At 42.1% G+C, this 26,855-nt stretch overlaps 1 protein-coding gene across 7 annotated transcripts in view; it reads right to left on the reverse strand.

The window, feature by feature from the left end:
• Positions 1 to 15,461: 15,461 nt before the first annotated feature.
• The window catches only part of SH3TC2 (SH3 domain and tetratricopeptide repeats 2), a 47,800-nt gene continuing 36,406 nt past the window's right edge, over positions 15,462 to 26,855 (reverse strand). For 6 of the 7 annotated variants that reach the window (XM_081178321.1, XM_081178320.1, XM_081178318.1 and 3 more), the window contains 4 exons: positions 26,663 to 26,785; positions 25,137 to 25,287; positions 23,508 to 23,704; positions 15,462 to 21,829 (listed from right to left, as the gene is read on the reverse strand). In XM_081178321.1, the coding sequence (XP_081034447.1) occupies positions 21,638 to 21,829; positions 23,508 to 23,704; positions 25,137 to 25,287; positions 26,663 to 26,785 (663 nt within the window). In that variant the 3' untranslated portion in view covers positions 15,462 to 21,637. The remainder of the gene's footprint in view (positions 21,830 to 23,507; positions 23,705 to 25,136; positions 25,288 to 26,662; positions 26,786 to 26,855) is intronic. The other variant, XR_014003811.1, reaches the window with a different exon arrangement.

Below are 26,855 nucleotides of genomic sequence, written 5' to 3' on the forward strand. Positions count from 1 at the left end.
GGCACCGGCGCAGGGCCGCTCCACAGCCGCGGAGGACAGCTGCGCGGCTAGCAAGGTGTGCCGCGTAGAGCACGGCCCTTGTGTGGCCCGGTGGCCAGGCAAGCTCGGGCGGGGACCCCCATGCAAATCTAAGACGGGAGAAGAGGGCAGAGCAAAGGGGGTCCCTTCCCCAACCTCCGGCTCTGAGACTTCCCTGCGCCCCAGAAAAGCGAAAGGATTTTCTCTTCTTCTTTTTTTATAAATATTTTATTAAGGTTTCAAATACAAAGTTAGAAACACACACTGAAGAAAAAAGTAAAAGAACAAGAAAAAGAAGAAAAGAAAACCAACCATTCAACACATTTTTTATATAACTAACTGGACTTCCTCGCATCTCCCTTACCCTGCATTCTTTATAATAAAGATATCAGCAAATTATTACCTTGTTTCGTACCTTATTTTGTACTTTTCAAATACTATACCTCTAAATTTAACATACTTTTCATCAGTTACTTATATCTTAAATTAAACATAGTATTACCTTAGATTTTGACCTTTTCTTACTTAAAATATAATTTCCTGTTTCCCAAATCTAATTGCTGAAGCTATAGTTTCCGAATCGTGTAAATTTTTAACATTCATACAACTTATATTGTTTTTGTAAATAGTCCTTAAATTTTTTCCAGTCCTCTTCCGTTGTTTCTTCTCCCAAATCTCGGATTCTGCCAGTCATTTCAGCCAGTTCCATGTAGTCCATCAATTGCGTCTGCCACTCTTCCAGTGTGGGCAAATCTTGTGTCTTCCAATATTTTGCGATAAGTATTCTTGCTGCTGTAGTTGCATACATAAAGAAAGTTCTATCCTTCTTTAACACTTTCTGGCCAACAATGCCCAAGAGGAAGGCCTCTGGTTTCTTGGGAAAGGTATACTTAAATACCTTTTTTAACTCATTATAGATCATTTCCCAGAAGGCCTTCACTTTTGGACAAGTCCACCAGAGGTGAAAGAATGTCCCTTCAGCCTCCTTACATTTCCAACATTTATTATCAGACAGGTGATATATTTTTGCAAGCTTGACTGGGGTCATGTACCACCTATAAATCATTTTCATAATATTTTCCTTCAAGGCATTACATGCCGTGAATTTCATTCCGGTGGTCCATAACCTTTCCCAGTCCTCAAACATGATGTTATACCCAATATCCTGAGCCCATTTTATCATGGCTGATTTGACTGTCTCATCCTGAGTGATTTTCTCTTCAACCTGCCCTCCATCCTCTTGCAGAAAACTCTTTGCCTGCCCTGCCCGTATCTCGTTTTTGCTTTTTAATTCCACACACGCACCCTTCGGACTTCGTGGCAATCGGGCGCGCGGGTGCGTTTCCTAAGAGAGTGAGGACCCCCGCCTCCTCCCCACCTGCTCCCTCGCCAGCCAGCCAGCCGCGCGCCCTAGCCGGAGAGCCCCGGCCGTCCCCGTCGCGCAATCGGCTGGATCTCCCTTCAGCAGGCCGTGCTCACAACTCGGCCCAGGGACCCCCCAGCAGCGGATCTCCGGCCCAGCTGAAGAATCCGGCAACAAGCCCCCTCCTCCCCAATCGCTCCGCCGAAATACGCTCCAAAAACCCCCAGATAGGCCGCCAGCCGCCAAGTCTAGTGGCGCCCTGAGCGAGGGTCTCTCCCCAACACCGCCACCTCGAACTGCGTTCTCCCGGCTACCCGAGCGAACCAGCGGCAGGACCCCGGTATGGGCCCCCCCAATATTTTTTATAAGTCGGCGCCCCTGAATGGAAATTATTAAAAAGTTAACCATGTGATTTTTCATTTACAAAATGACAGAATGTTCTATGAGGCAGAAAACAAGAAAGGCAATCAAGTTTTCTTGTTAAATGTTAGCTTTGAGGAACATTGTAATCAATCATTAATGGTTGCTGAATCAATATAAATAACCTGAAGTGGCTCTAAGCAGCGGGGCAGTTTCTGTTTACAAAGGGATGAATATTGATGTGGCCAGAATTTGTGGAAGTTCATTTCACACAGCTAAGCCTTCTCCATGGGAGACGGGATTGGGGAGAAAAATAAAAAGGATTTCAATAAAAATAAATAGCTTGGACCAGACTTATAGCTGACTACTAAGAAAAACAACTCATGATACTATATCTTACACACACACACACACACACACACACACACTACATGTTGGAATAACTTAGAGATTGCTCTTGATTGCTGGTTTAGCCACACTTTACAGACTGACCAGTAACACAACTATCTTGGCATATCTCTTCAGCTGTGGCTGGTCCTGAATACCACAGAAAGCAATACAACTCAAGATGTCATTATAATGGCCATTTTCGGCATGGGGCGACTGCCTATGCATAATAGATGGCTGCAGTGTACAGATGGAATCTGTGACCCTCCTTTAGATCTCCCACACTGACTCAGCCAGTTTGACCAATGGTCAGGGATGATGGGAGTTGTAGTCCAGCAATATTGAGGCCAGAATTTCTTCATCCCTCTTCTACAACAATTCCCCTCGAAAAAACAGTTTCAGACATTTTTAAATCTCCGATTCTTTTTTTGACTCCTAAATTTGTGGACTACTTGCTCAGCACTAGAGCACTTCAAAGGCCCGTTTTGTTCCGAAATTGGGAGCTTATCTCTAACATTTTAAAAGTGTTTACCAGTATGTCTTTTGTAAATGGGAATGAATAAAAGCCAGGAGATGGAGAGAAATGCTTTTAAAGTTTTTAAGTGCTCGTTGTCTGTAATGAGGACAATTAAAATAATCAACATTGTAAAAAAAAATGGCTTTTAATAAAAGGTCTGGTCTGACTGTGGGCAACTCATTGCAAATCAAAACGAAACACTTTGTGGAGAATGTGTCTGAGCCGTGCTCCTATTCCGCACTTGGTTTTCTTTTCTCTAAATGCCTCCCAACATCAATGTCTAATTTGAGGCCATTAAGAGTAAGGACTAGGAAAGCTCTCCAGGCCTCAGAAAACTTCACTTAAGCAAATGTCTGTTATTACAAAAATCATTCATGTACCCTCTGCTCTCTGTTCTTCAAGCAGAGCTGTTTGAAATGTATGTATAAAATATAGTTGGATGGGCAGTGGTGGGGGAGCATCTTAGTTGTGACCAGACAATGACAGTGAGATATTACAGAATCCCCTCAGGGTACATATTGCAAAAGCTGATGCACAGTCAGAGTGCCATTTTAGATTTGTTTTTGTTTTTCCCCCTTTACTTTTCAGGAATTAGGTAGAGCAAGGTGCAAAGACCTTACTTTAGGATAGATTCTAGATTAAATTCAAGTACCTTTTAAGAACAATACAGTGGTACCTCGGGTTAAGGACTTAATTCGTTCTGGAGGTCCGTTCTTAACCTGAAACTGTTCTTAACCTGAGGTACCACTCTAGCCTCCCACTGCTGCCACGCCGCCAGAGCACGATTTCTGTTCTCATCCTGAAGCAAAGTTCTTAACCTGAGGTACTATTTCTGGGTTAGTGGAGTCTGTAACCTGAAGCGTCTGTAACCCGAGGTACCACTGTAGTTGGAATTACTTCTTCTGCCTCATCATATTTCTAGCAATCAAACTGTATGTTGGTCAGGGCTAGGGTTGCCATATTTCAGAAAGTGAAAATTAGTTTTGCCCAAATTGTTGAGCTTTTTTATTATTAGTGCAAAAATGACATTTTTGAGCTATTTTTAAGAAAAACCACGAAAAATGAAACTGCCAACATGGATTGCTGTATGTCTGAATTTTCCCAGATGTTTCAGCGATTTCTGCCACACACTGTTTCCAACGCAGGGAAATTCCAGATGTATGGCAACCCTAGTCGGGGCCTTCTCTACAGCAGCCCCCAGACTTTGAAACTGTACCTAACTCTTTTTGCTCTCCTTTCTGGTGTCAGCTAAAACAATCCTCTTCCATAATGCTTTTGAATGAAAAATGAGATGGTCTCTAGCTGCCTGGGTTTTATAGCTTTTGCTGTCTATAAATTGTTGGGGTTTTTTTGGCAGATAGCTCACTCAGTAGAGCTCAAGACTCTTAATCTTGAGCCAATGTGTTGCCCTCAGATTTGCTAAACTACAACTCCCACCCTCCCTGATCATTTGCCATGCTGCAAGGGGCTGATGGGAATTCTAGTCCAACAACATTTGGAGGGCACCATGTCTGCTTTCTCTGAAATGGAGAGGATTGCCCACACTAAAGGAGGACACATGGTCACTCTACAGCTCATGCATCACACTCTTCATTTGCATGACTGTGAGTTAAGAATGCTGTCAAAAGCATTGTGCAAACCAGGTTCTAGCTCCCCAGGAGGAGAACGGCAAAATTAACAATGATTTAGTACACGTTTCTTCATCTTCCCTCACTGTAAACATGCCTTTACTTCTCAAGGGTTCCTCTGTTCCTCTGATTTGACAGTGAAAGTCTGTTTATCTCTTATTTTTGCCAAGGGTCCCAGACAAAATGGTACAGAGAGTGCATCTGAATTGTAGCAGCTAAGGGAATAAATAATCTTAAAACAAATGTTAAAAACATGCAGATGACTCTTCCCTTCCATACTTTAAGAGGCTTCCTTTAGAGAAGCAGAGTCTGTTCCCAATCCTAGCATGCCACTACGGACAGGAAGCTCAGTAGACACGAATGGGTGGAATGTATTGTCTTGATATTACAGTTTACACCAATCAGGCATTTTTTTCCACAGAAATCCCCAAATCCCTTTCCTGTTCAGATGCTGCAGTTATGTTCCCAAATCTATGAAGGTTGGAGCAGGAACATACTTTTCCTGTGATCTCGCCTATAAGCCTTTTCCCTTCCTTACATTATCCTCATGCCTTCCTTTCAACATCAGGACTCTCTGGAAAAACGGGTATGTTTCCTGATGCAATAAGAAGTTGTCAGCAGCATGCAATCTCAGCACTAGGAGTGATTTCTATCAGCTGCTTGGACATGTTATTGCCTCCAGTTATTACCAAGCAAAAGTAAGCATAACCACAAGCACGTTATATACTTTCTCCTAAAAAGTAAAATAGATAGCGTGAAAATATTTAAGTTGGCATAAAACGACTTTGGTTGCTACAGCACTGAATTATAGACTGAACTGTGATCTTTGACATTGCACTTAAAGTAAAATCAATCTAATTTGATTTTACACTGTAGAAGCTGATCATGCTGCCTTATAACCCCAAACCTTCTCTCTGTTACTTTCACATATGGCCACTGCAGAGCTGGGCAGATTATTGTCTATTACACATAGATGTGGGACACACTTTAATTTCATGTATTGCTAATTTTAATTAGTTTTAATGGTTTTAGCTACTTTTTATTGATAATTTTAATATTTCTTGTAAACCACTTCAAGATTTTACTACAATTGAGTGCTACATAAATTTAGTTAAATAAATTTAAAATAATTGGCAGAAAAGGAGTGACGTATCACCTCCTCCTCTGCAGACTGAGAAGCAGGTCTGTGCGTAGCTAATTGGTGGGCTGGCCCTGGCTAGTCTCTCAGTGAAGCAGGTCATAGTATCATCAGATTATTCGACAGCAAAATGTATTTCGTCAAAGAATATAAAACGTGTCTGTGTCTGCAGAGGAGTGATCCTAAATGATGGCTTACAGGATCCTGGTTGGATTGTTGCCACTTATGTTGTACGCAGTTTTGTCAACAATGTGGCATGAGATATTAAGGAGAACATATCATGAATAAAGATCTGCAGGTAGATTTGAAACAAACCTGATATTCTACTGGTATTTCCTACAGTAAATGACAAACCATGGAAGCCGATGTTCCAATGGTCTTGCGAAACTCCCATAACTTTTCAAGTCTTCTCTGTGATTTATGTTGTGGAATAGCTTGGTCAAAAAACATTATGCACACTCTACAAATGACCTCTTGTAAAATTCTGTAGGCTAATGAGTTACGACTATGCCTAACCTAGCCAAGTAAACCATTGTCTCATTTCTCCTCATGCTGCTGTTCTGATCCTAAGCTGGCCAGCTTTTATTAGGTATTTATGTGCAATAAAAAAAAAAAATAGGAACAAGCTTCGAATCCAGAATTTATGGCCATTCATTTTTGTGTGTCTTTTCATGAGATATACAAGATCTCCCAATAACAAGTTAAGAAGTCACATTCCCCTGTCACTGCTGCAATTGAAACATTATGAGCTAACTATACATCTGCACCACATTCTGCAATGTAGATGTTTACTAAGGGTGCCATATTTCAAAAATTAAAAACCAGGACACCCCAAAATTGTTGAGGAACTCAAAAGTTTTTGAGCTTTTTTTTACGACAATAGAAAAGAACAGGAATTTTCCATTGACTTGCTAAAGATCCAGGACAAAGCACTGCATTTAGGAAATTTCACCCAGACCTCAACTCCACCTTTGAAATCCCAGCATGGCAGCCCTATGTTTACTTAATCTAGTGCCTGCATCATGATGCTAATTTGTACTAGTTTGGGGAAGGGATGTAACTTAGTGGGTGGAGCATCTCTATGCTCTCATTGCAGGTGTCTGAACAGCTAGACTCTCTTCCATTGATGTTTTGGATTGTTACTGTTGTTTGCTATCTCTGCTGGTGCTGGAAAGCTGTTGTTGCTGTTGTTGTTCAGTCATTTAGTCGAGTCCGACTCTTCGTGACCCCATGGACCAGAGCACGCCAGGCACTCCTATCTTCCACTGCCTCCCGCAGTTTGCTCAAACTCATGCTGGTAGCATCGAGAACACTATCCAACCATCTCGTCCTCTGTCGTCCCTTTTTCCTTGTGCCCTCCATCTTTCCCTACATCAGGGTCTTTTCCAGGGAGTCTTCTCTTCTCATGAGTTGGCCAAAGTATTGGAGCCTCAGCTTCACGATCTGTCCTTCCAGTGAGCACTCAGGGCTGATTTCCTTCAGAATGGATAGGTTTGATCTTCTTGCAGTCCATGGGACTCTCAAGAGTCTCCTCCAGCACCATAATTCAAAAGCATCAATTCTTCAGCGATCAGCCTTCTTTATGGTCCAGCTCTCACTTCCATACATCACTACTGGGAAAACCATGGCTTTTACTATACGGACCTTTGTTGGCAAGGTGTTGTCTCTGCTTTTTAGGATGCTGTCTAGGTTTGTCATTGCTTTTCTCCCAAGAAGCAGGCGTCTTTTAATTTCGTGGCTGCTGTCACCATCTGCAGTGATCATGGAGTCCAAGAAAGTAAAATCTCTCACTGCCTCCATTTCTTCCTCTTCTATTTGCCAGGAGGTGATGGCACCAGTGACCATGATCTTGGTTTTTTTGATGTTGAGCTTCAGACCATATTTTGCGCTCTCCTCTTTCACCCTCATTAAAAGGTTCTTTAATTCCTCCTCACTTTCTGCCATCAAGGTTGTGTCATCTGCATATCTGAGGTTGTTGGAAAGCTAGAGTATTCAAATATTATATCACTGGACTGTAGGTTACATTTTAGCCACACAAAAACAGTTTCTTAAACACATGCCACTCTCCTGCCTCTAACCAGGCAAGCAAGAGGCATTAACACAGTTCAATGACATATTCCAGCCAGGCAAAACAACAACAACAGCCAGAAGAAGAGTGCCAAGTTGTAGATGTGACTTAGAGAGAGGAATGTGTGGCTAAGCAGGATGCCTGGCCTAGGAAGAGGCCTGAGGGCTAGAGAGAGGCGGCCAGGATTGCTGCATTGAGTCCCTGTACTAGGGAAAGGGGAGACATTTAATTCAATTCACATTTGAAGGCAAAGCTGCAGAATTTACATTTTCTGAAACAATGCATAAACCAAAACACACTTAAAAATTCACAATTCTCTGAATTTTGCAATACAGTCATCCAGTAACTAGTATGTACAAAAATGGATATACTTTGGTAAAATGTGCATATAAATGCAGATATTGGCGCACACAAATGCATCAAATTAGGGAAATTGCTTTGTAAAAATTTGTATAGTGGGCAGAAGTACATATAAAAATGTGTACAATAACATAAATTTGTATAAAAATGCTGAAACATTTTCATGACCAAAAATGCAGACTGATGGAGAAATATGGAGAACAGCACAAAAAATTGTAAAAAATGAAAAATTGAGAGAAATTTAAACTGACATATTCTCCCACTGCTTAGATTTCTTTTATGGTGAAACTGGATTAATGGATAGAGGAATACGGTATATACCTTCTGATTTTAACATAATTTGATATGTTTCTCTACAATATGGTAAGACAGAGAAAGTGGGTTAGCATGCTCTGTCTCAGGATGGGTAAATTAGATTCCAGGAATTTCAATGAGTATATCCCTAGCAGATTGGGAATCAGGAATTATAAGAACTCAATAAACTGAGTATCTGCCAGGGTGGCTTTTACTTATGGAATTCAGAGGCCGAATTGTGATTTTGAAGGTCCCTTCCAAGCTAGCTTCTTTCTTTCTTTCTTTCTTTCTTTCTTTCTTTCTTTCTTTCTTTCTTTCTTTCTTTCTTTCTTTGGAGAAACAGTGTTTTACCAGGTTTAAACAACTTATGGTCTGCGCCCATCTTAAATCTTTGTGCCTCCATATGTAGGACTATGATGACAGCAACAGATGTCTAAATTGTAGGTTTGGCAAACTCTAATATGTTCTGCTTTGTCAGACACATGCACTCTAATTTAACTGTTCCAAGGTCTTCCAATCCTTTTGTGCTCACTGTTGCTGTATGGCAGGTGCTTTCTAGCTAATTAGCAACCTGTGATTAAACCATAAAGTGACAGGAAGTGGCAAGATAATTTCAGCTGCAGTCATCAAGGCACTTGGGCCAGAGTAGTGCAACTGACTTTCTTGGGATTGGTGGAAATGGCAAGATGGCAGCCCTTTAGTAGGATCCATAAACTACTAAACTGGTATGCACAACAATTGTTTTTATGAAGACTTAGCTAGCCCCGTTAAAGTACATGGCTTTACTGCCAGCCTTCCAGTGTAGTGTTGGCCTCAGTGCATCAGCAGGTGGGAGAAGGTCAAGGAAGCATTTTTAATTAATCATGCACTCATAAATGTTTGTTTACATGTAGTTTCTTAACATTTCATAAGCAAGACTTGCAGTATATTTATGTCACCTTTACATTCCTGCATGCATTTACAAAATGCAAACAATCTGCTAGTGTCTCAGGGTGGGGGTGGGGCACCTTATAACAAAAATGGGGAAACACAAGCTATCTAACTTTTCCAAAACAATCCTAGAATCACATACCGATCTAAATGAAAATAGTTAAAAATACATTATTTCTATTAGCTACAAAAGACTTAGTATAATACAAAAGAATATGGTTAATCAACCAAGGACCCAGGTTGTAGGACCATCATCATATAGACTAATACTATTAGCGATTTCAGTTCTCCAAGTGCTGGTCCTTATGTCGACGAATAGCAGCTTCCACACACAAGCAAGGGGAATCTGCATGCTCAGGTGAACTCCAAAGTTTGGAGAAGTGCAGCAGCAGCAGCAACAACTACTTTAGGAAAAAAACAAGTAATGTGGACAGTCTGAGCATGCTTAGTGGCCACAGAATGCAGGTAGGCTGTCAATTAATTAATTAAGTAAGTAAGTAAATAATATTGATTGTGCAGAACATGAAGTGGGATTTGAAAAGCAACCTCCCCTCTTTAGCTGCAAGGAACCTGGAACCTGAAAAGTGAGACAATCTATTATAATTTGGGACATTTGTCAGCCCTTCTATCTAGGGGCTGATCTGGCAACAGAAACACCACCCAAAAGGTGATTTGAGATCATGAAAATGTGAGCATCTGTGGCTGACATCCTTGTTTTCATCTCTCCCCCCCCCCCGAGGTTGTATTGCATACCAATGCAACTATTAAAACAGACATTTATAGGGAAATTGCGTAGAAGAAGGCTTTGTCCAATCCATTTTTGTTTATGTAACAAACACTATGCTAAGCAGGTGTTCTAATATATTCAGACTAGCACCGAAAGGCATGTTATTTGTTAATCAAATAATCTGTACTCAATATATTCTCTGTGGTTCTCGTTGACTATTCAAGAAACCTGATACAACAGCAGAAAATAAAAATCATAATTAAAGGTGAGTTGGGGACTGACGGCTTGAAAACAGATATGTTTCATAAGTTACAGTGAATCAATTTTTAAAATTACTGCTTTATGAGTATGGCAAATGCTGTCTTGTTAAATGTGAATATCAAGATGAACATGCTCTTAAGGGTCTGTAGACAGAACCTTGAAGAGAAGAGTTTCTCTGATTTGGCCCACCTGGAGGGAGCATGGGCGATGTGCGTCTCATTCGGGGAATGGCAAGCACCCAGCATATCTCTGTTGATCAGACCTTCAGGAGGACATGCACCGACTCCTCCTTATGTCTGTAGCAAGCCCAGAGCTTTTCTTGTGAATCCAACCCTTGCTTTTGAAGAACTGTGAAAAGCAGCTGTGGATCCTGCTCATCCCATGGAAACTAAAGGAATAGGCAGGTTCCAAGATAAGCCTCTTCTGATGTCCTCAGAAATGTTGGCTCATTCTCTAGTGATCGTTTGCCATAGCTGATCCTAGCGCCATGGGGAAATGTTCTAATTTTTTTTTAAAAAAAATGATATTTATTAGAAGTTTAAAGATTACAGAAAAAAGAAAAAAGGAAAACAATAAAAAATTTAACAGAACATACATTACAATACATAAAAAGAAAAACATAAAAAACAATACAATATAGCAAAAAGAAACAAAAACACTAAAACACACATCCAATATCCATATATTACCTTTCATTTACTTGTTTCATCGACCTCCTCACACCTCCCTTTTTTGTATTCTAGTTCAATTAACTATTTCAGCAAATTCTTTCCATCTTTCTCAATTTTTGTTCTATAATTTATCTTAACGGTCTAACCTTAAATTTTTTTCATTTTGGCCCATTATCAATCAGCTTTTACTTAATTCTTTATTACATTTCTGCTAAAACCATATAGCTTCATTCCAGCATCCTTCTAACATTCATTAATTTTGCAATGTTTTTGTAAATATACTTTAAAAATTTTCCAATCTTCTTCCACCGACTCTTCTCCCTGGTCTCGGATTCTGCCAGTCATTTCCGCCAGTTCCATGTAGTCCATCAGCTTCATCTGCCATTCTTCCCTGGTGGGTAGATCTTGTGTCTTCCAATACTTTGCGATAAGTATTCTTGCTGCTGTTGTGGCATACATAAAAAAAGTTCTATCTTTCCTTGGCACCAATTGGCCGACCATGCCCAGGAGAAAGGCCTCTGGTTTCTTCAGGAAGGTATATTTAAATACCTTTTCCATTTCATTATAAATCATCTCCCAGAATGCCTTAATCTTTGGGCATGTCCACCAAAGGTGAAAGAATGTCCTCAGAAATGTTGGCTCATTCTCTAGTGATCGTTTGCCATAGCTGATCCTAGCGCCATGGGGAAATGTTCTAAGGCAGACACAGTGAAACTCCCTTTGATGTACTAAAGCCAGGTAACCTACACAGTGCCTTCCAGAGTTTGTGGGCTACAGCTCTCATCATCCCTGATCATTGACCATGCTAACTAAGGCTGATGGGAGTTGTAGTCCACAATGTTTGGAGGGTACCACATTGGCTATATCCCTGAGCTAAAAGTATTTATCTAGTTATCATCTGAAGAAAAAACATTGGATGCTCCCCAAACCTGAAGATAAAGCAATCCAAGAGCAGGCCCTGAGATAGCAGTGGACCTCTCTGGGATAGCAAGAGAATTGCTCAACATGCTCAGTAACTGGAGGGAGGGAAAGGAAAGGTGCTGTTTACAGTAATTTTTGGCACTGGGCCTTGCCTTTGTTCTCTGATTTTAATGCTTTATTTGTTTTCATGTGAGCCAAGGCCTCTCAACCTGGCTTGAAGGGAAAGGTGAGGGTGGGCCTTGCTTCCCTCCGTCACAATAATAAAATGATGGCTTGGCTGAGGGAATACATTGAATGCCTGCAAGTAGCGTTCTGTGAGTCGGACGTCTAGTCTGCGCCACAGGAAATGTTTATAATGAGTTGCTAATTATTTCTGAGGCCCTTGCATAACACAGATGACAGGGAAACGGGATATCAAGGGATGGCAGCTTGTCCCATTCTCCTGTCTAGGCCTGTCGATGTTCCAACCTCTTGGCCCTTGCAAGTTTGGCACCAAAGCACAGTGAGTGGCACTTAAGAGGGAACCACTGCAATCAATATATTAACTCTGTTCCCAACAGCAGGCTCTGCATCTTAATGCCATTAAATGTTTTGTTTAGTGCACATTTTCGTACAAGATTGTCATCCTGGAGTACAACATACAGACTGGGCACTTACCATGGAATACCTATGCTTTGCTTGCTCAGGGTGTTTTTTTAACAAAGCATCTGCATGATGTTATTCACCAAATGATGATTGGATGACCATCTGTCAGGGATTCTTTAGCTGTGACACCTACATGGCAGGGGGTTAGGCTAGATGACCCTTGGGGTCCCTTCCAACTCTACAGTTCTATGGTTCTATAACCCATTTGTGATACCGGAACAACTCGTTCACAATATTAAGCCCCCGAACTGGATGCTCCATATGTTGTGCGGCTGACCTTTTGGATTCAAGCCAATGAAATATGAATCCATGTAGTTTCCCTATCTGCACAGCTTGTTCAAGCCAGCCAGAAACTGGTCTTCCCTTTAAAATAATGAGGTAGACATTTATTCTCAGAAAGGTCAGCGATGACGTCAGTGGGCAGCGAGACATATCTCCTTTGGTGCCCAACTGGTGAGCTCGTCATTCTCTCACTAAACAGGGATAGAGCGAGCTATCTTGAGACTGGTTTGGGGCCAAACTCACTGTTTTGTTTCTGGTGTTTGGACACTAATTTTGGTGTTTTTCATCTCATTTCTGGATTGTCTCCTGACAGCCGGCACTGTGTCCTCACCCACCCCCAAGCTTCAGGGCTATTAAGCAGTTTTACAAGAATTGTTGGCACTTATGATGCTTCCTATCACTCCTGTGAAGGGAGAATTTTGTTGCCAAGTTTCCGGTCCTTGCTTCCTGCTTTGTGACAAGGAGGCTCTCCAGGGAACTCAATGGAGCAGAAGAGAGCAGGGAAGGATGAAGTCAGGCCAGCGATAATATCACAGCATTGCGAGAAAGCCCAGCTGGACATAGAGGCCAAATTCTGCTCCATGACAGGATGTCTTCTTCCCCAAACTTCTCTGATACTGCTAGGGATCATTCAAAAACCAACAAAAAGGGATATTCCATAACCTAATTGGGGAGCCTGTTCCTTTGCTGAAAGGCAGTGAGGAGAGGAAATTCTTCCAAACATTTGCAGTGGGTTGAATCCAGGTGCATGTGAATGGTGTTCCACTTGCATATCAGAGATTTCCTGCCATTTCTTTACTTCTGAAGCCATTTGGTTTCCTGGAAAGCCAGGGCTCCTCTAGAACGTTGTTGAATATGGCCTGTGGGACTGAAGCTGGTTTGTTGTGTGTGTGAGAGAATTGGCAGCACTTAGGCATTTGTGTGAGCTGGAGGTCCTACCACTTAAGGGCCTCTTTGACACTTGCCCTCTTATATTATCTATATTCCTTTCTTCAGCACATAAGGCACCCATTTCTTCCTGACATCCTGTTAAATATTTGGAAGTGCCAATTTGTCAAGGGCTAATTAAAGGTTTATGAAGGGGCATGAAGACTTCCTGCCTATTGCATATTTATGTGCCAATAGACTTGACATGAAATAGAAACTGCCCATGGAGGCATACAGCTTCTTATCCCTTTAGTTTCTGAAGCGAGTCCGTAATTTGTTTTATGAGCTGAATATTCCGAGGTTATTCAGCTGTTCCTTCCATAGTTTGAATTCTAGCTATTTTTTCCTGGTAGCTTCCCCTCCCCAAATCTTTCCAATTTGTCCATGTCCTCTCTGAACTGTGGTATATTACTTACAGATAGTCAAAAACTTTTCTTTTTTTCGGCTGTTGAATAAAGTTTTCCAATCATTCTTTGTTTCAAAGTGGGCTCCATGCTTTCCTACAGATAAGTAAAGAAGCAATTAGAGAAGCTTACTTGTAAAATGCTTAAGTTGCCTCATGACTTGCTATGTTGGACTCCTTTTTCGATTGAAGTGTGGGATAAAACACTTTAGCTGTACAAATAATAAAATTGCCAGTCCGTTTCCCAGTTGATCAAATGAATTTACTCTGATGTCTATCCTTTTGAGGAAGTAGATCCTAATCTAACATAGGTATCTGAGCCGCAAAGAAATTTATGAGTTTTGGGGAAGACATCAAGCACAGCTTTAACCTCGCACTAGCCCCTACTGGTACATTTGTAGGCATTCAGTTGACACTGATCATATTCTGGTTCTGTGGTTTCACCAGAGTAAGGGGCACATGGCTTGGATTCTATGCACAGCTTGAGTTGCTGATTTCACAGGCTTGGAAATCTGACTCTTTCCACCCAGTATTGATGACCCAGAAAGCAAAGCTCCTAGAACTGATATTCCTGGAGCCTTTGAAATTTATACAAATGAACACTGAATAAAAATGTAATGGCATATGGAGTGCCTTTCAGGATTGCTTTGATGATAACTGTATTCCCTCCCCCATAGCAACAGCTGCTGTGACATAATATCTCACCGGGCTGTTTGCCCAGGTGACACAAAAAAATCCTCTCCTGCCTTCCCACTTTCTTTTTGCATGCCCCCTGACAAACACACAACCCCTGTTACTTTTCCTACCTACCAGGAAAAAAGACTGTATTATGCGAATTCACAGCAATCAAACAGCTAACAAGAATGCAATTTATTATCAGTTTCTTCTCTTTCATTTACATTTGTACTGTGAAGAGAGATTTAGTTTTCTGCATTTAAAAAGAAAAAAGATTTAAATGGTTTGTGGTTTCTCTTTTTATTGCTAAAGAAACTGGAGCATTTAAACAACCTGTGGATAAAACGTATTGGAAGCTCCTAATACTTAATAAAATTACATTCATTTTCACTGCTTGCTTTGTGGTCCCTGCGGTTACTTATCAAGGCAACAGGATTGCTTTCTTCCTGTAACTTTTAGTGTTTTATGAACTGCTGCTTTTGATTGCTCTACTTTTAATTGATAGCTTATCTGAATGCTAGTCTAGTATTTGCAGCGGTGTAGTTTTAATTGTTTATTTTTATTGCACAGTGGTATTCTTTGTAAGCTGTTCTGAGTATAAAGAACAGAAAAGCAGGGCATAAATAACAATTACACAAATGATAATGCTAATTTATCATTTCCAGCTGATGAACCCCCAGCAGATGATGAAAGTGCTTTCTGGACCTCACATACAAAGCTTTGCATTTACTTTCCTCCAGTCTATCAAATCAGCCTGTCCAATTTTCCAGTCCTCCATTGTGCACCAACTTCTTGCTATTATCAGCAATTTCATCAAGACATTTCTCATTGCAAGTGATTACTAACTACAATAATCATGCTGAACTCTGCAATAGTGTAATGATTGCTTCTTCCATGCAAGACAGCATTTTAATTTTATTTTCTACTGGGAAACTGCGGGCAGGGGAGATGGCATGCAACTGACAGCTGGAGAAACCAAGTCACCAGCCACATGCTCACCAAAGTCTGTGGAGAAGTCATAGAACAGCAAGCGTATATTCCACAATTTCTTAGTGACTGTCCAATCTAGGATTCATTCTGTTTTCAAGCAACTGCAGTAGCTGCTGAACATTATGATCCCCACCCCTGGGAGGTAGAATCTCAGATCACACTAGGAAGGCAGCCCAGATCTGTAAAGGGAAGCAGACTCATGCCACGTGAGATATTCCCAAGTGGAGATTCGTGCAGTTATTGATTTTTCCCAGGCTGCACAGAATTCTTTGCTGCAAATTAAAGGGGCCAAACGAGGTTAAGATTCTTGGGCCACATTCTCAGCTGGTGTGTGCATCCACTTACTTTACTGGAGGTGTGCCAGTCTCCAGTCGCCCAGAGTGTATTTGAACATCGCGGAGGGCTGCAATCCTAAGCAGTCCTGCTAGAAAGCTAGTCTCATCTAATTCCAAGGGACTTGCTTCTGAGTAGACATGCTTAAGAAAGTGTCTTATGTTTCCTACCCAGTGAGTGCATTGGTTAGCGATGCTGAATAGATATACAATATTTTTCCCCCAACTCCTTTTCCTTTGTGCCCGTTAGAACTACCAAGGGAAGTGAGAAAGGCCTCCTGGGAAAGCTACAAATCTCTGGAAGGCTTAAAGGAAATAATAATAATAATAATAATAATAATAATAATAATAATAATAATAATAATAATAATAATTTATTATTTATACCCCGCCCATCTGGCTGGGCTTCCCCAGCCACTCTGGGCGGCTTCCAAAACAATATGAAAATACTGTAATACATCAAACATTAAAAGCTTCCCTAAACAGGGCTGCCTTCAGGTGTCTTCTAGAAGTCTGGTAGTTGTTGTTCTCTTTGACATCTGCTGGAAGGGCGTTCCACAGGGAGGGCGCCACTACCGAGAAGGCCCTCTGCCTGGTTCCCTGTAACTTAGCTTCTCGCAGTGAGGGAACCGCCAGAAGGCCCTCTGCGCTGGACCTCAGTGTCCAGGTAGAATGAATGGGGTGAGAAATGCTTCAAGAGAAATGCTTCAAGAGGATCCTAGAATGGGGTTGCATGTTTGAAATTCACATTTGAGAGATGTTATGAAATGGGGTGAGAACTAGGCACTTGATTGGATGGCTCTTGTCACAAGTTTCAGGTACTGGCAACGTCAACAATTAGGGAAGCAGAGTTCTAGTGAAACTGCCAGTTCCAAAGGTTCAGAAGCTGTAAATCAGGAGTCCGAAAGTGTGAGCCTACATGAAAATAAAAGCTATTAAGGAAAGGGTAGGTAACCAAATTAAGGTCCTGTCACCTATTCAGACATTCTGTATGATTTACACATAGATGGATCATTTTACACAATTCTCTAAAAGATGAACAGGGTGTTAAACAATTGTACACTTTCAGAAGACTGTAGAAAGGGTGGGAGCGGGCAGATTGTGCACTGTGAGAGTACTAACTCCCTCGGCTCTGTGTGTGTGTGTGTTCGAGAGAAACTAATTCAGATGCAAAATTTTAAACCAGGAGCGTGCTTTTCAAAGAATAGTAAGTATTACTAGATTATTTTTCTAGCAGGAGGTTAATTTCTGGCTTCTTGGAGCACACTATGTTATTTCATAATTTTAGTGTTTCTCTATAATAATCAGAAATGCTATCTAACAAAAGCTGAACCTATCAGGATTATTTCTAAAGGTTCTCCCTTAAGCAATTAAGCCCAGTTCTTTGCCATCTTAACTGATTTGTTCCACAGATGAGGAGCGGGAAAAGGAATCTGTGATCTGTTTAGGGTTTAGAAACTATGCAGAAACACCACCTCTGGGAGAGAGTTGCTCCTAACTGTGTCTGTTCAAATATACACAGCTGCATCTTAAAGGTTCTGATGGTTAAGGTGCCCTTTTTGATTTAAAAAATGATTCTTGCTTTTAGTAACAACTGAAAAATAATCATTACCAGGAAGTAATTTTTATTGCTAATTGCTCTCTAGCGGTGAGATGGGATATAGCACAAAGAAAAAGCAAAACTGTACATTGTAAGCTGGCAGACGCCCAGCGCTACAACACCCAGAAACATGTATGAACATATGAAGCTGCCTTAAAACAAGGCAGCCCATTACTCCACCTAATCCAGAACGATAACAGACAGTAGCTTTCCAAGGTCTTAGGACCCAATGTCTGCTTAATGGAAGACATCAAGGGACAGAACTTGGAGCTTTCTACATGCAAATCACGTTGCTCTATAAGTATGTATTGCCCCTCACATTTAGACACTGTGACATTTGTTCTGAGGCATGTCCTGGATGGCTACATCAGCCGTTTGCAGTGACTGGCACAGTTCAGAGTTACTGCTATAGGCAATTAGGGGCTGTCATAAAGACAGCGAGGCCTCATATCCCTCATGCTTCTTAGCAGAGACTCAAACGTTCAGACAGAAAGCAGGCAGGCATGGTAGCACCTCAGGAATTTACCAGCAGAGATGAACAATCACACACAATGTTGCATTCATTATTATTTTTTACATGGGGCTTGTGAGAATAGCATCTACCCCATAGGGAGGCTTGCCTGCTCCAAATGTGGGGGCTCCCTCAGCATCTCCTGGTGGAGCAGAAGTGCAAGCTCCTCTGAAATGGGTCCAGGGGGTGGGAAGCTGAATTTTTTGCTTTGTAAGAACTTAAGAAGAGTGTGGCTGCATCCGAGCCAAGGGCCATCTGGGGCAGCATCTCACAGTAGCCAACAAGCTGCTTATGGGAAGCCTGCAAGAAGGACCTGAGTTCAGTAGAGTTTGGAAGAAGAGTTTGGATTTGACATCCCACTTTATCACTACCCGAAGGAGTCTCAAAGCGGCTAGCATTCTCCTTTCCCTTCCTCCCCCACAACAAACACTCTGTGAGGTGAGTGGGGCTGAGAGACTTCAGAGAAGTGTGGCTGGCCCAAGGTCGCCCAGCAGCTGCATGTGGAGGAGCAGAGACGCGAACCCAGTTCCCCAGATTACGAGTTTATCGCTCTTAACCACTACACCACACCACACACAGTAGCACTTTCGCTACTTGCAGTACCACACAGCTGGTATTGAGAGGAGGGAGAACACAGCCACATCCCTAGTAGTCACTGAGCCTTGCTGTCCCCAAATTTGCCTAACCCCCTTTTAAAACCATCTGCATTGGTGGCCGGTGCATCTCATAGCAATGAATTCCATAACGCCGCAACATGTGAGGAAGTACTTCCTTTCGTCTGTTCTGAACCTCCCAACATTCAGTTCCATGGAAATGATCCCAGGTTCTATTTTTATCAGAGGAAGAACCTCTTCACTTTCATCCGTGCTTTTCGTAACATGAGAAAGAGTTCAGAGACACTCTGTGCAAACACAACATCCCATGGAAAAGACCATTCTCTTCCCCACCCTCTCAAAAGTGGCTTTATACAGGAAAATAATTGTAATGCGATGTTAAGACTAGCTGCGCTGCACCAAACAATAGGGCATCTGAATTCAGCCTCCTGCCACAGCCTGACATTTGTAGGCACAGAGGCCCTGGGACTTCTGATTTAGAGCTTGGAATGCACAGAACTTTATGCATTTGTGATGTGGCTGCAGGATTGCTGTAAACATGTGGCATCTCCAAGCTCCAAGCTCCTTTGAGCTCAGATGACTGTGAAGAACAGCTTGCAAACACTTGAAGCTGGCCCAGGGTAATGCTCCATGCCCTGCCAAAAATAAACGGGCCATTCCTACATGGGGTATATCATCTCAGCCTCAATGGAAGGGGCTGGGAGCACCCAGCGGGGAAAAGTGCAGGGAAGCAACAGAGCAAGCATTGCAGCAGTAAAGAAGCAGAGGCCTACTGGGTGTAGCTATGGAAACGTTCCCTCCCTGTGGAATTCATGCTACACTCCCTATCTCTGGATACACAGGGTACAGCTACTCTCAGATCCAGGTCCAGGGGAGACTTGGCAACTACATGCATAATAAAGGACACACTTTTCCTGTTGCCAGGAAAGAATCTCCGAATGCTTCTGAATACCAGTTGCTGGAAACCACAGGAGGAGTGTATGCTCTTGTGTCAGATCCTGCTTTCAGGCTTTCCACAGGCATCTGGCTGGCCACTGTGAGAACAGGATGCTGGACTAGATGGGCCATTGGCCTGATCCAGCAGGCTCTTCCTAGGTTCTCCAGGGAAATAACTGAGGGCCTGACTCTGAGGCCAAGGGTGCCATGGTTTGGCTTCATTAAATCCTGTAGCCAGAGCCCCTATTTTACTCAGAAGGCAGAGAAATATATCTCCCCGTTGGAGGAATTACTGCTCAGTGTGCATGCCCTTGTCCCTATCTAAGACTAACCTTCTTCAGGCTCTGCCCCTCTACAGGGGGTGGGGTGCAACATTTTTTATACTAAGGGCCATATTCCCTCATGAGCAGCCTTCTGGGGGCCACTTGCCAGTGGCAGGTGGAGCAAGTCCCAAAAGGATGCAGGGAAATGGATGTGACTTTTGTAGGTCTGGACTGTACGGAGGTCAGAGGTTTCCTCACACACCCAACTTCATCTTTCCATCTTGGCAAGCAAAGAGACATTATTGCAGCTCAAGGATTCCAACCAGGCAAGAGCATTTGAGTGGGCCTGGGAAAGAGAGGTAGTGGTGGCAATATGTGCAGAGTGCTGAGGCTTCAGATAGAAAAGCCAGATTCAAGGCCGGGCCTGAGGTGATTTGTAGAATTCAAGATCTACTGAGAACTTTAAGCTGAAGACACACTTAATGGTCAGAAAAAATTCATGGCACTCCAAGTCCAGCTTCAAAAAAGAACTGAGAAGACAAGCAAATCAATGAAATGAGTGCTGGCTGAAGCCCACCCATCTTGCTCCTCTCACTACCCACTTCTCTCTTACAGTGCCACCATCTCCACCTCCTTCTTTGTTTTCTGGCTGGGGAAAATTAGCAAAACAATCTGCAGCTTAGTGCCTCCATCACAGACTTCATGCTGGAGTAGGAAGAAACGAACCGGGAGGAAGAGAGGGGATGTAGGTCAGGGTAGCAGAGAACATGCTTTGCATGCAGAAGGTTCCAGGTTCAACACCTGGTATCTCTAGGGGTGGCTGGGAAACAATCTGGCCTGGGAACCCTGGAGAGCTGCAGACAGTAAAACTGAGCTAGATGGACCAGTGGTCTGACTCAATAGTGGGCCACGTCCCAGGTTCCTATGGAATGGCAGGCTAGGGGCATCACTTGTGGTTCAATTCAGTTGCAAAGGCAGCTTGTTGCTTGGCTGAAGAATGTGTCCTGAACCCTCTTTTAATCATCTTCTCCTTTACCCATCACATACACATGCTCTCTTTAAAGGTGCTATCTGCCATTATGTCTTTTGCTATGAATATCTTTGTGGTCCCGATGCAGTTTACACCAGCACAGAGAAACTGCTTGAGGATAAAGATAAAGCTGGAAAACAGAAATAAACATAACCGTAGATTGCCGACAACTTAAAACACACACACACACACAATCCTTTTAAAAAAAACAACCCAAAAAGTTACTGTAAGTGAACTTTCTATCTTTCAGGGCTCATTCAAGGTTTGCAGGGAATGTGAAAGTGCACTCTGCATTTTGGCACTGAAGTTGAATGGGTACAAGTTGAACATCCTCATGCTGTAACTTTTCAGAGATCATCTCCAGCTACTTCAAAGCCTGGCCAACTTTTTCCCACAAGCTAATTCTTGTTTATATCCTACCTTGTGCTTTCAATTTGCACTTTAAGCAACACCTTCACAGTGTGTATCTAATTAAATGAGGTCTCGATGGAAGTCTTCTCTTCGTATGTGTTGCTGATAAATATTAGGCTATAAAAACACGAGGGACCTGGCTTTTATCCACTTTGCATCGGTCTATTAGAAAGCGCATCCATCCCCTGACAGATTAAGGTTTTCTCATCAGTAATTTCAAAACACAGGGAGAGTGAAGTGCCGGAACATGTTTCTCCCCTTCGCTTCAAAGTCAAGGAGGCACTTGAGAGCTCTTTGGCAGTGAGGTGAGAAAAACGAGCTTCGTTTCTTCTGGTTCAGAGGTCTGAGAGCTCTTGAGTTCCACAAGGTGATTTGTCATACATCACGTCTTCCTTCGCTCAGCCACCGGGCCCGATACGTGGTCCACCCCCTTGGGCTCTTATCGGACTGGGAAGCATGATATATTTGTGCCAGCTTGGACTGAATCTTGCATTCCCAAGCCTGGTCATCAAGCTCGGTGGCAGCAGCCAAGGCCAAGAGGAAGTAGTTAGCTGCATCTTGTTCATCCTTAGGATAAAGGGGAGCAGAAAATTAGAGGGGTGCGAAACCAGTTTGATTGACTGTGGGTATCAATGCAGGGACCAAAGCATAATGGATGCTCCCCAGATCTCTTTAAGCAAGTTGCACAGTTAGTCAGTCACCAGGGGAATACTGACTTTGCTCTCATCGACCAACACAGATAATTATTAATTAATTTCTGCCTCCACACATCTATTTATTGTATCATTTATTATTTACCCTCCACCATCCTCACTAGCTGCCAATAGGCATCTAACAATAATATATTGAATATTTAATTCAGTATAAAAGCACAGCAATGCAATAAATAAAACTGTAATTAAGAACCCTAAATAAAAGCAAGAGCAGAGAAAAAACAACACTGAAAATTAAAACAAGCATCCCAAGGAAACACCAGCAGCAGAAACACAAATCACTCTGTCGGGGCAATGGCTTCATCTGGTGGCAGAAGTTTAATAGAGAAGGCTAATTGGGCCTCCCTCAGAAATGAGTTCCAGAGCCGAGGTACAGGCCCTGTCTTGCGCCCTTGCAAAACATGCCTCTGATATTGGTGCGAGAGAAGGGAAGGACCTCTCCCAATGATCTTTTAAAAGCAGAGAGAACCTTCAAAATATGATTGCATTGGTGCCTCAAGCAGCATTTTTTGAGAGGAACTCTTCCAGTCATGGCACAGCTTCTAATAAGTTCAGAAACTTCAGCTGGTGCAGAATTCAGCAGCCAGGTTGCTCAGCGGGACAAGTCAGTTTGAGTATGTTTTACCGATTCTGGCCCGACTACACTGGCTGCCAGTTAGCTACTGGGCCCAATTCAAAGTGCTGGTTTTCACCTATAAAGCCTTAAATGGCTCAGAATTGCAATACGTCAAGGACTGCCTCTCCCCATATGGACTGACCCAGACCCTGTGATCACCATCTGAGGCCCTTATACATGTGCCTCCTCCACAAAAGGTCCAGAGGGTGGTAACGTAAGAATGGGCCTTTTCTGCAGTGGCTCCCCACTTGTGGGATGCTCTCCCCAGGGAGGCTCACCTGGTGCCTTCATTGCATATCTTTAGGTGCCAGCCAAAAATGTTTCACTTCAGCCAGGCGTTTGGCTGACTAACATTCTATGGCTTTTAAAATGTGTTTGTGGGAGGGAGATTATTGGTTTGTTTTTGTTTTATTATGAATTTTGTGTTCTCATTTTTTGTTTTTATGTTGTGAATCACCCTGCGATCTTCAGAAGGGTGATATACAAATTTTAACAACAACAAAACAACAACTCCTCCGTTTCATACCTAGCCACAGAGAATGAGGTGGGGTGGTCTAGATTGCCAGAGAGGAAAATTAGCGTCGAAGGGAAGTAGCAGGGCTATTGAAAAGCAAAATTAAGGTTCAAGACCTGTGTGTCAAACTGAAATCAGAGGATTTGGAGGTCCAGGGAAGATTGAACAGGTTCTGGAACTGCAGCAAGGCAGAAACCAGCACAACAGAGCACATACATCACCACAAATGGGTGGCATTTTCTGGAACAATTTATGGCAACTGATGACTGCAGGCTCTTAGGTTTTTAATGGGATAGTGAAAGACTTCATTTAAGCGCAAGTTCAGATGAAACTTAGCATGTGGCCTTGCCACATGTTTAGTGAGATTCATCACAGGATGTGTCACAGACTACTGTCACTCACCTTTAGTTTGTGCAGGGTCAAATCTCCCAGGCGACAGTAAACCTTGGAATAATACATAGCTTCCTGAGCGCCTTGCAACAATGGTGAGCGCAGAGAGAGTGTCCTCAGGTAGCAGTCCTCAGCCATTTCATACATTTGCAGACAATAGTACACTGTCGCCAAGCGGTGAAAAGCAACCAGTTCTTGCAACTGATTTCCTTAAATTAGAATTAAAATTAAAATTAAATAAGATTAATGATACATCCTACTAATATACAAATGGGTACATGTTTGGTGACTCTGAGTGCTTTATGAATTGAGGATGCTTCTCAATTTCCTTCTTTCTGAATTTCTGTCCCCCCCCCAAAAAAAACAACAACAACCAACAATAGCAAAACAATGAGCAGTTCCTCTGACTTAATTTTCTTTGGTTGCAGTGCTGCTGCTACTGCGTGATGCCATTTTCCCTGGCTTTTCAATGCATATTCCAGTCCCTATGTCCTAAAAAAAATCTGTGTCACTGTCAATTTGATAGCATAAATTCATGTCAAACTCTTGACAGGTAGGTTTCCCATCAATTAAAACAAAATAAATATATATGTCATTATGGCCTCCGTTGTATGAATTTTTTTTTATACATTATGCATTTTTTAAAATGCAGTTTTTCATTACACAAGATTAGAAGCGTCCATTACTTCTATGAAAAGAGGGGGGAAATTCACAGCAAAGAAGGGATGGACTGAACGGCAACTCTTGCACTTTCATATAACTACAGAACAGACTATAAATCTGAAATTGGACACACTATTTCTAAAAGTAATTGCAAAAATTTCTACTGAAAATCAAAAGATAGGAGCAGCAAAACAGATTTATACATTGACAGATTTAGGGAGATCTACACACTCTTCCTCGGAATGAATACACACTGCATTGTGGCCAATGGTAGCTAACCCACATTAAAAACCTGGTTGAGTTTATGGATAATTGGCATAAAATGGTGGACTGGAACAAGTATCAGTTTATTTCAGTTATTTCTAGACTACTGGCTGCAGCCACACTCATATAAAGCAAATAATGTTAACATAACATAACATAACAATTTTGCTGGATCAGGCCAAAGCCCATCTACTCCAGCCCTCTGTTCTCACTGAGACCATGTGCATTGTCTTGGTTAGATAATTTCTGGTTGAGACATTGGAAGAATTCATTTGGGGAAAGATGAACATATTTGGGAACTCTTCCTCAGTGACAGGGTCCCCAGCAATGAATGATAAAACTCATTTTCTTTCTTCAGTTCTTAAAATCAATACAGACCCACCTCCTTTGCTTCCAAACAGGTATCTATCTCCAAGAGCAGCAGCAGAAAACATCTCTTACTTAGGCATTTGGTGACATTCTGTGCTCTTTTTCTACCTTTACTATTGGTTGATTTCAGCATTTTAAATCTATCTTGGTTTTGCAATGTATCTTTAAAATATTTTTAGCCTGCTCTTCATTGCAGAATGAGATGCTATTAAAATGTGTATTATAATAGTGGCTTTTCCAGGAACAGCAGTCTCTCTAATTCCTGGTCCATTGCACCTCTCCCTGGGTGTTTTCCACAAGATGGCTTAGACATTACTGTGCTACGTATCCTTAGTCCTTTCCTACCTACATCCACACTGAGCCTGGTTGCCAAGGTAGCAAATTCCAAAGCCTTCTCATAATTCTGGAGTCCGAGCTGCAGCTCCGTCAGCTTGTTGAACACTCTCAACTCAGTCTGCAGCACCTTCAGCTTCCTAGCCAAAGGGACAGCTCCTCCCTGGGGGGAAAATGACACAATGTTTTCATGTCACTTCACAACTTCCTTCCATGTCACACCACCATTCGAGCTGCATGTTAGCACTTTGGAGAGAAGGCACTCCAAACAAAAGGGATATGCCATTATACCTGTCTCTTTCCACCATTCAGTACATCTAGCATTTCCCCTTGTGTTTACTAATAGCATATTGATAATTTAGCATATAGCAAACAAGACATTACTCCTCCAAGTCGCCCCCCCCATTCATCTCTACCCACCCAATACCAGCCACTTTAACATCCTCAAAGGAGAAGAACTTGGAATACATTTTTTAAAAAACAATATTCATTATTATTACAAGGTCTTGTAGAGGAAATTGTGGAGGAAATTGGGGTGCCAAGTCTCTCTGTGACCGTTTCTCCTTCAAATTCTCATTTTCTAATGAGTCAAAATAAACCCAGCAAATCCCAGGCCTTGACATTTTCTTCTCATATGATAATTAGCATAAATACAGTAATGTATTCTGCCCTATCCTTTGTACCCCCCAGAAGAAAAAGAGATTGTTACACTGTGTGTGTTTTGTAACTCTGCAACTTTGTTCCATTGGCTGTTGTCTAGAAACTGTAAGGCAGCCTTCTGCAGCTGGAGCTGATGGGAATTACAGTCCCAAACATCTGGAGGGCACCAGGGTCAGGGTAAGCTGCAATAAGGACTTGCCTTTAAGCTACATGTCAGCTCTGTTCAATTCAACCTTCTGCTACTACAAGAATGATGCAATGTGCAAACTTTTCTTAAAATCAAATAAAAATTCTCAGGATAAAAAACTAATGCAATCAAGGCTACAGTTGGAAAAAATCAGTCTTTTATACATTCCAGGCTTTCAAAAATGCTGTGAAAAATGGCCTTTAATCTAGGGAGCTCACTCCTTTGTATCTAGCCATGCTACATTGATGCAGCATAATATTTCTGCCTATGTTCCCCAGCTGAAACACAATCTCCTGCTTTAAAGTAAGCACCCACTGAGAATAGCAAGACAGAATGATAATGTTTAGTAAGGCCATGAGACAAACCAAGCCCACAGAGCCCCACCAAGTCCTAATGAAGACAGCCAGAGAACAACAACTAAGAGACATTCTCATATGACTTCACAACTACATTATTTCTCATGTGGAATATATTCTTGCTCATAAAGAGTCTGCAAACTATAGAAGCACTATAGTTCAATAAACCTATGAACAGTCATGAGGTGTGTGAAAAAGCATGTCTCCTTAAACTTCCTCTCTCTACCTCAGCATAGGCTATCTCAATCCATGTCAGTAATACTCAAGTGCAGTCGTGATAAGTAGATCTCCACAGATACAGACATAAGTGCCATTTTTGTGTGTGTGGTTGATACCCTGTAATAGTCCACTGCCTTTTGTCTGTTCCGGATCCCATTGAAAAAGACATCACCAGCCTCTTCATATAGTTCCATGGCCAAATGCAGCTCTTCAGATTTCAGTGACGTCTGTATGGCTGCCTGGGAAAGGGATCAGGTCAGGGTAAGAGCAATGGCAGTATCATCATACAAGAAGAATGTAAGGTATGGC

Source organism: Podarcis bocagei (genome assembly GCF_964188305.1).
Source record: "Podarcis bocagei genome assembly, chromosome: 2".
NCBI classification, from domain to species: domain Eukaryota; kingdom Metazoa; phylum Chordata; class Lepidosauria; order Squamata; family Lacertidae; genus Podarcis; species Podarcis bocagei.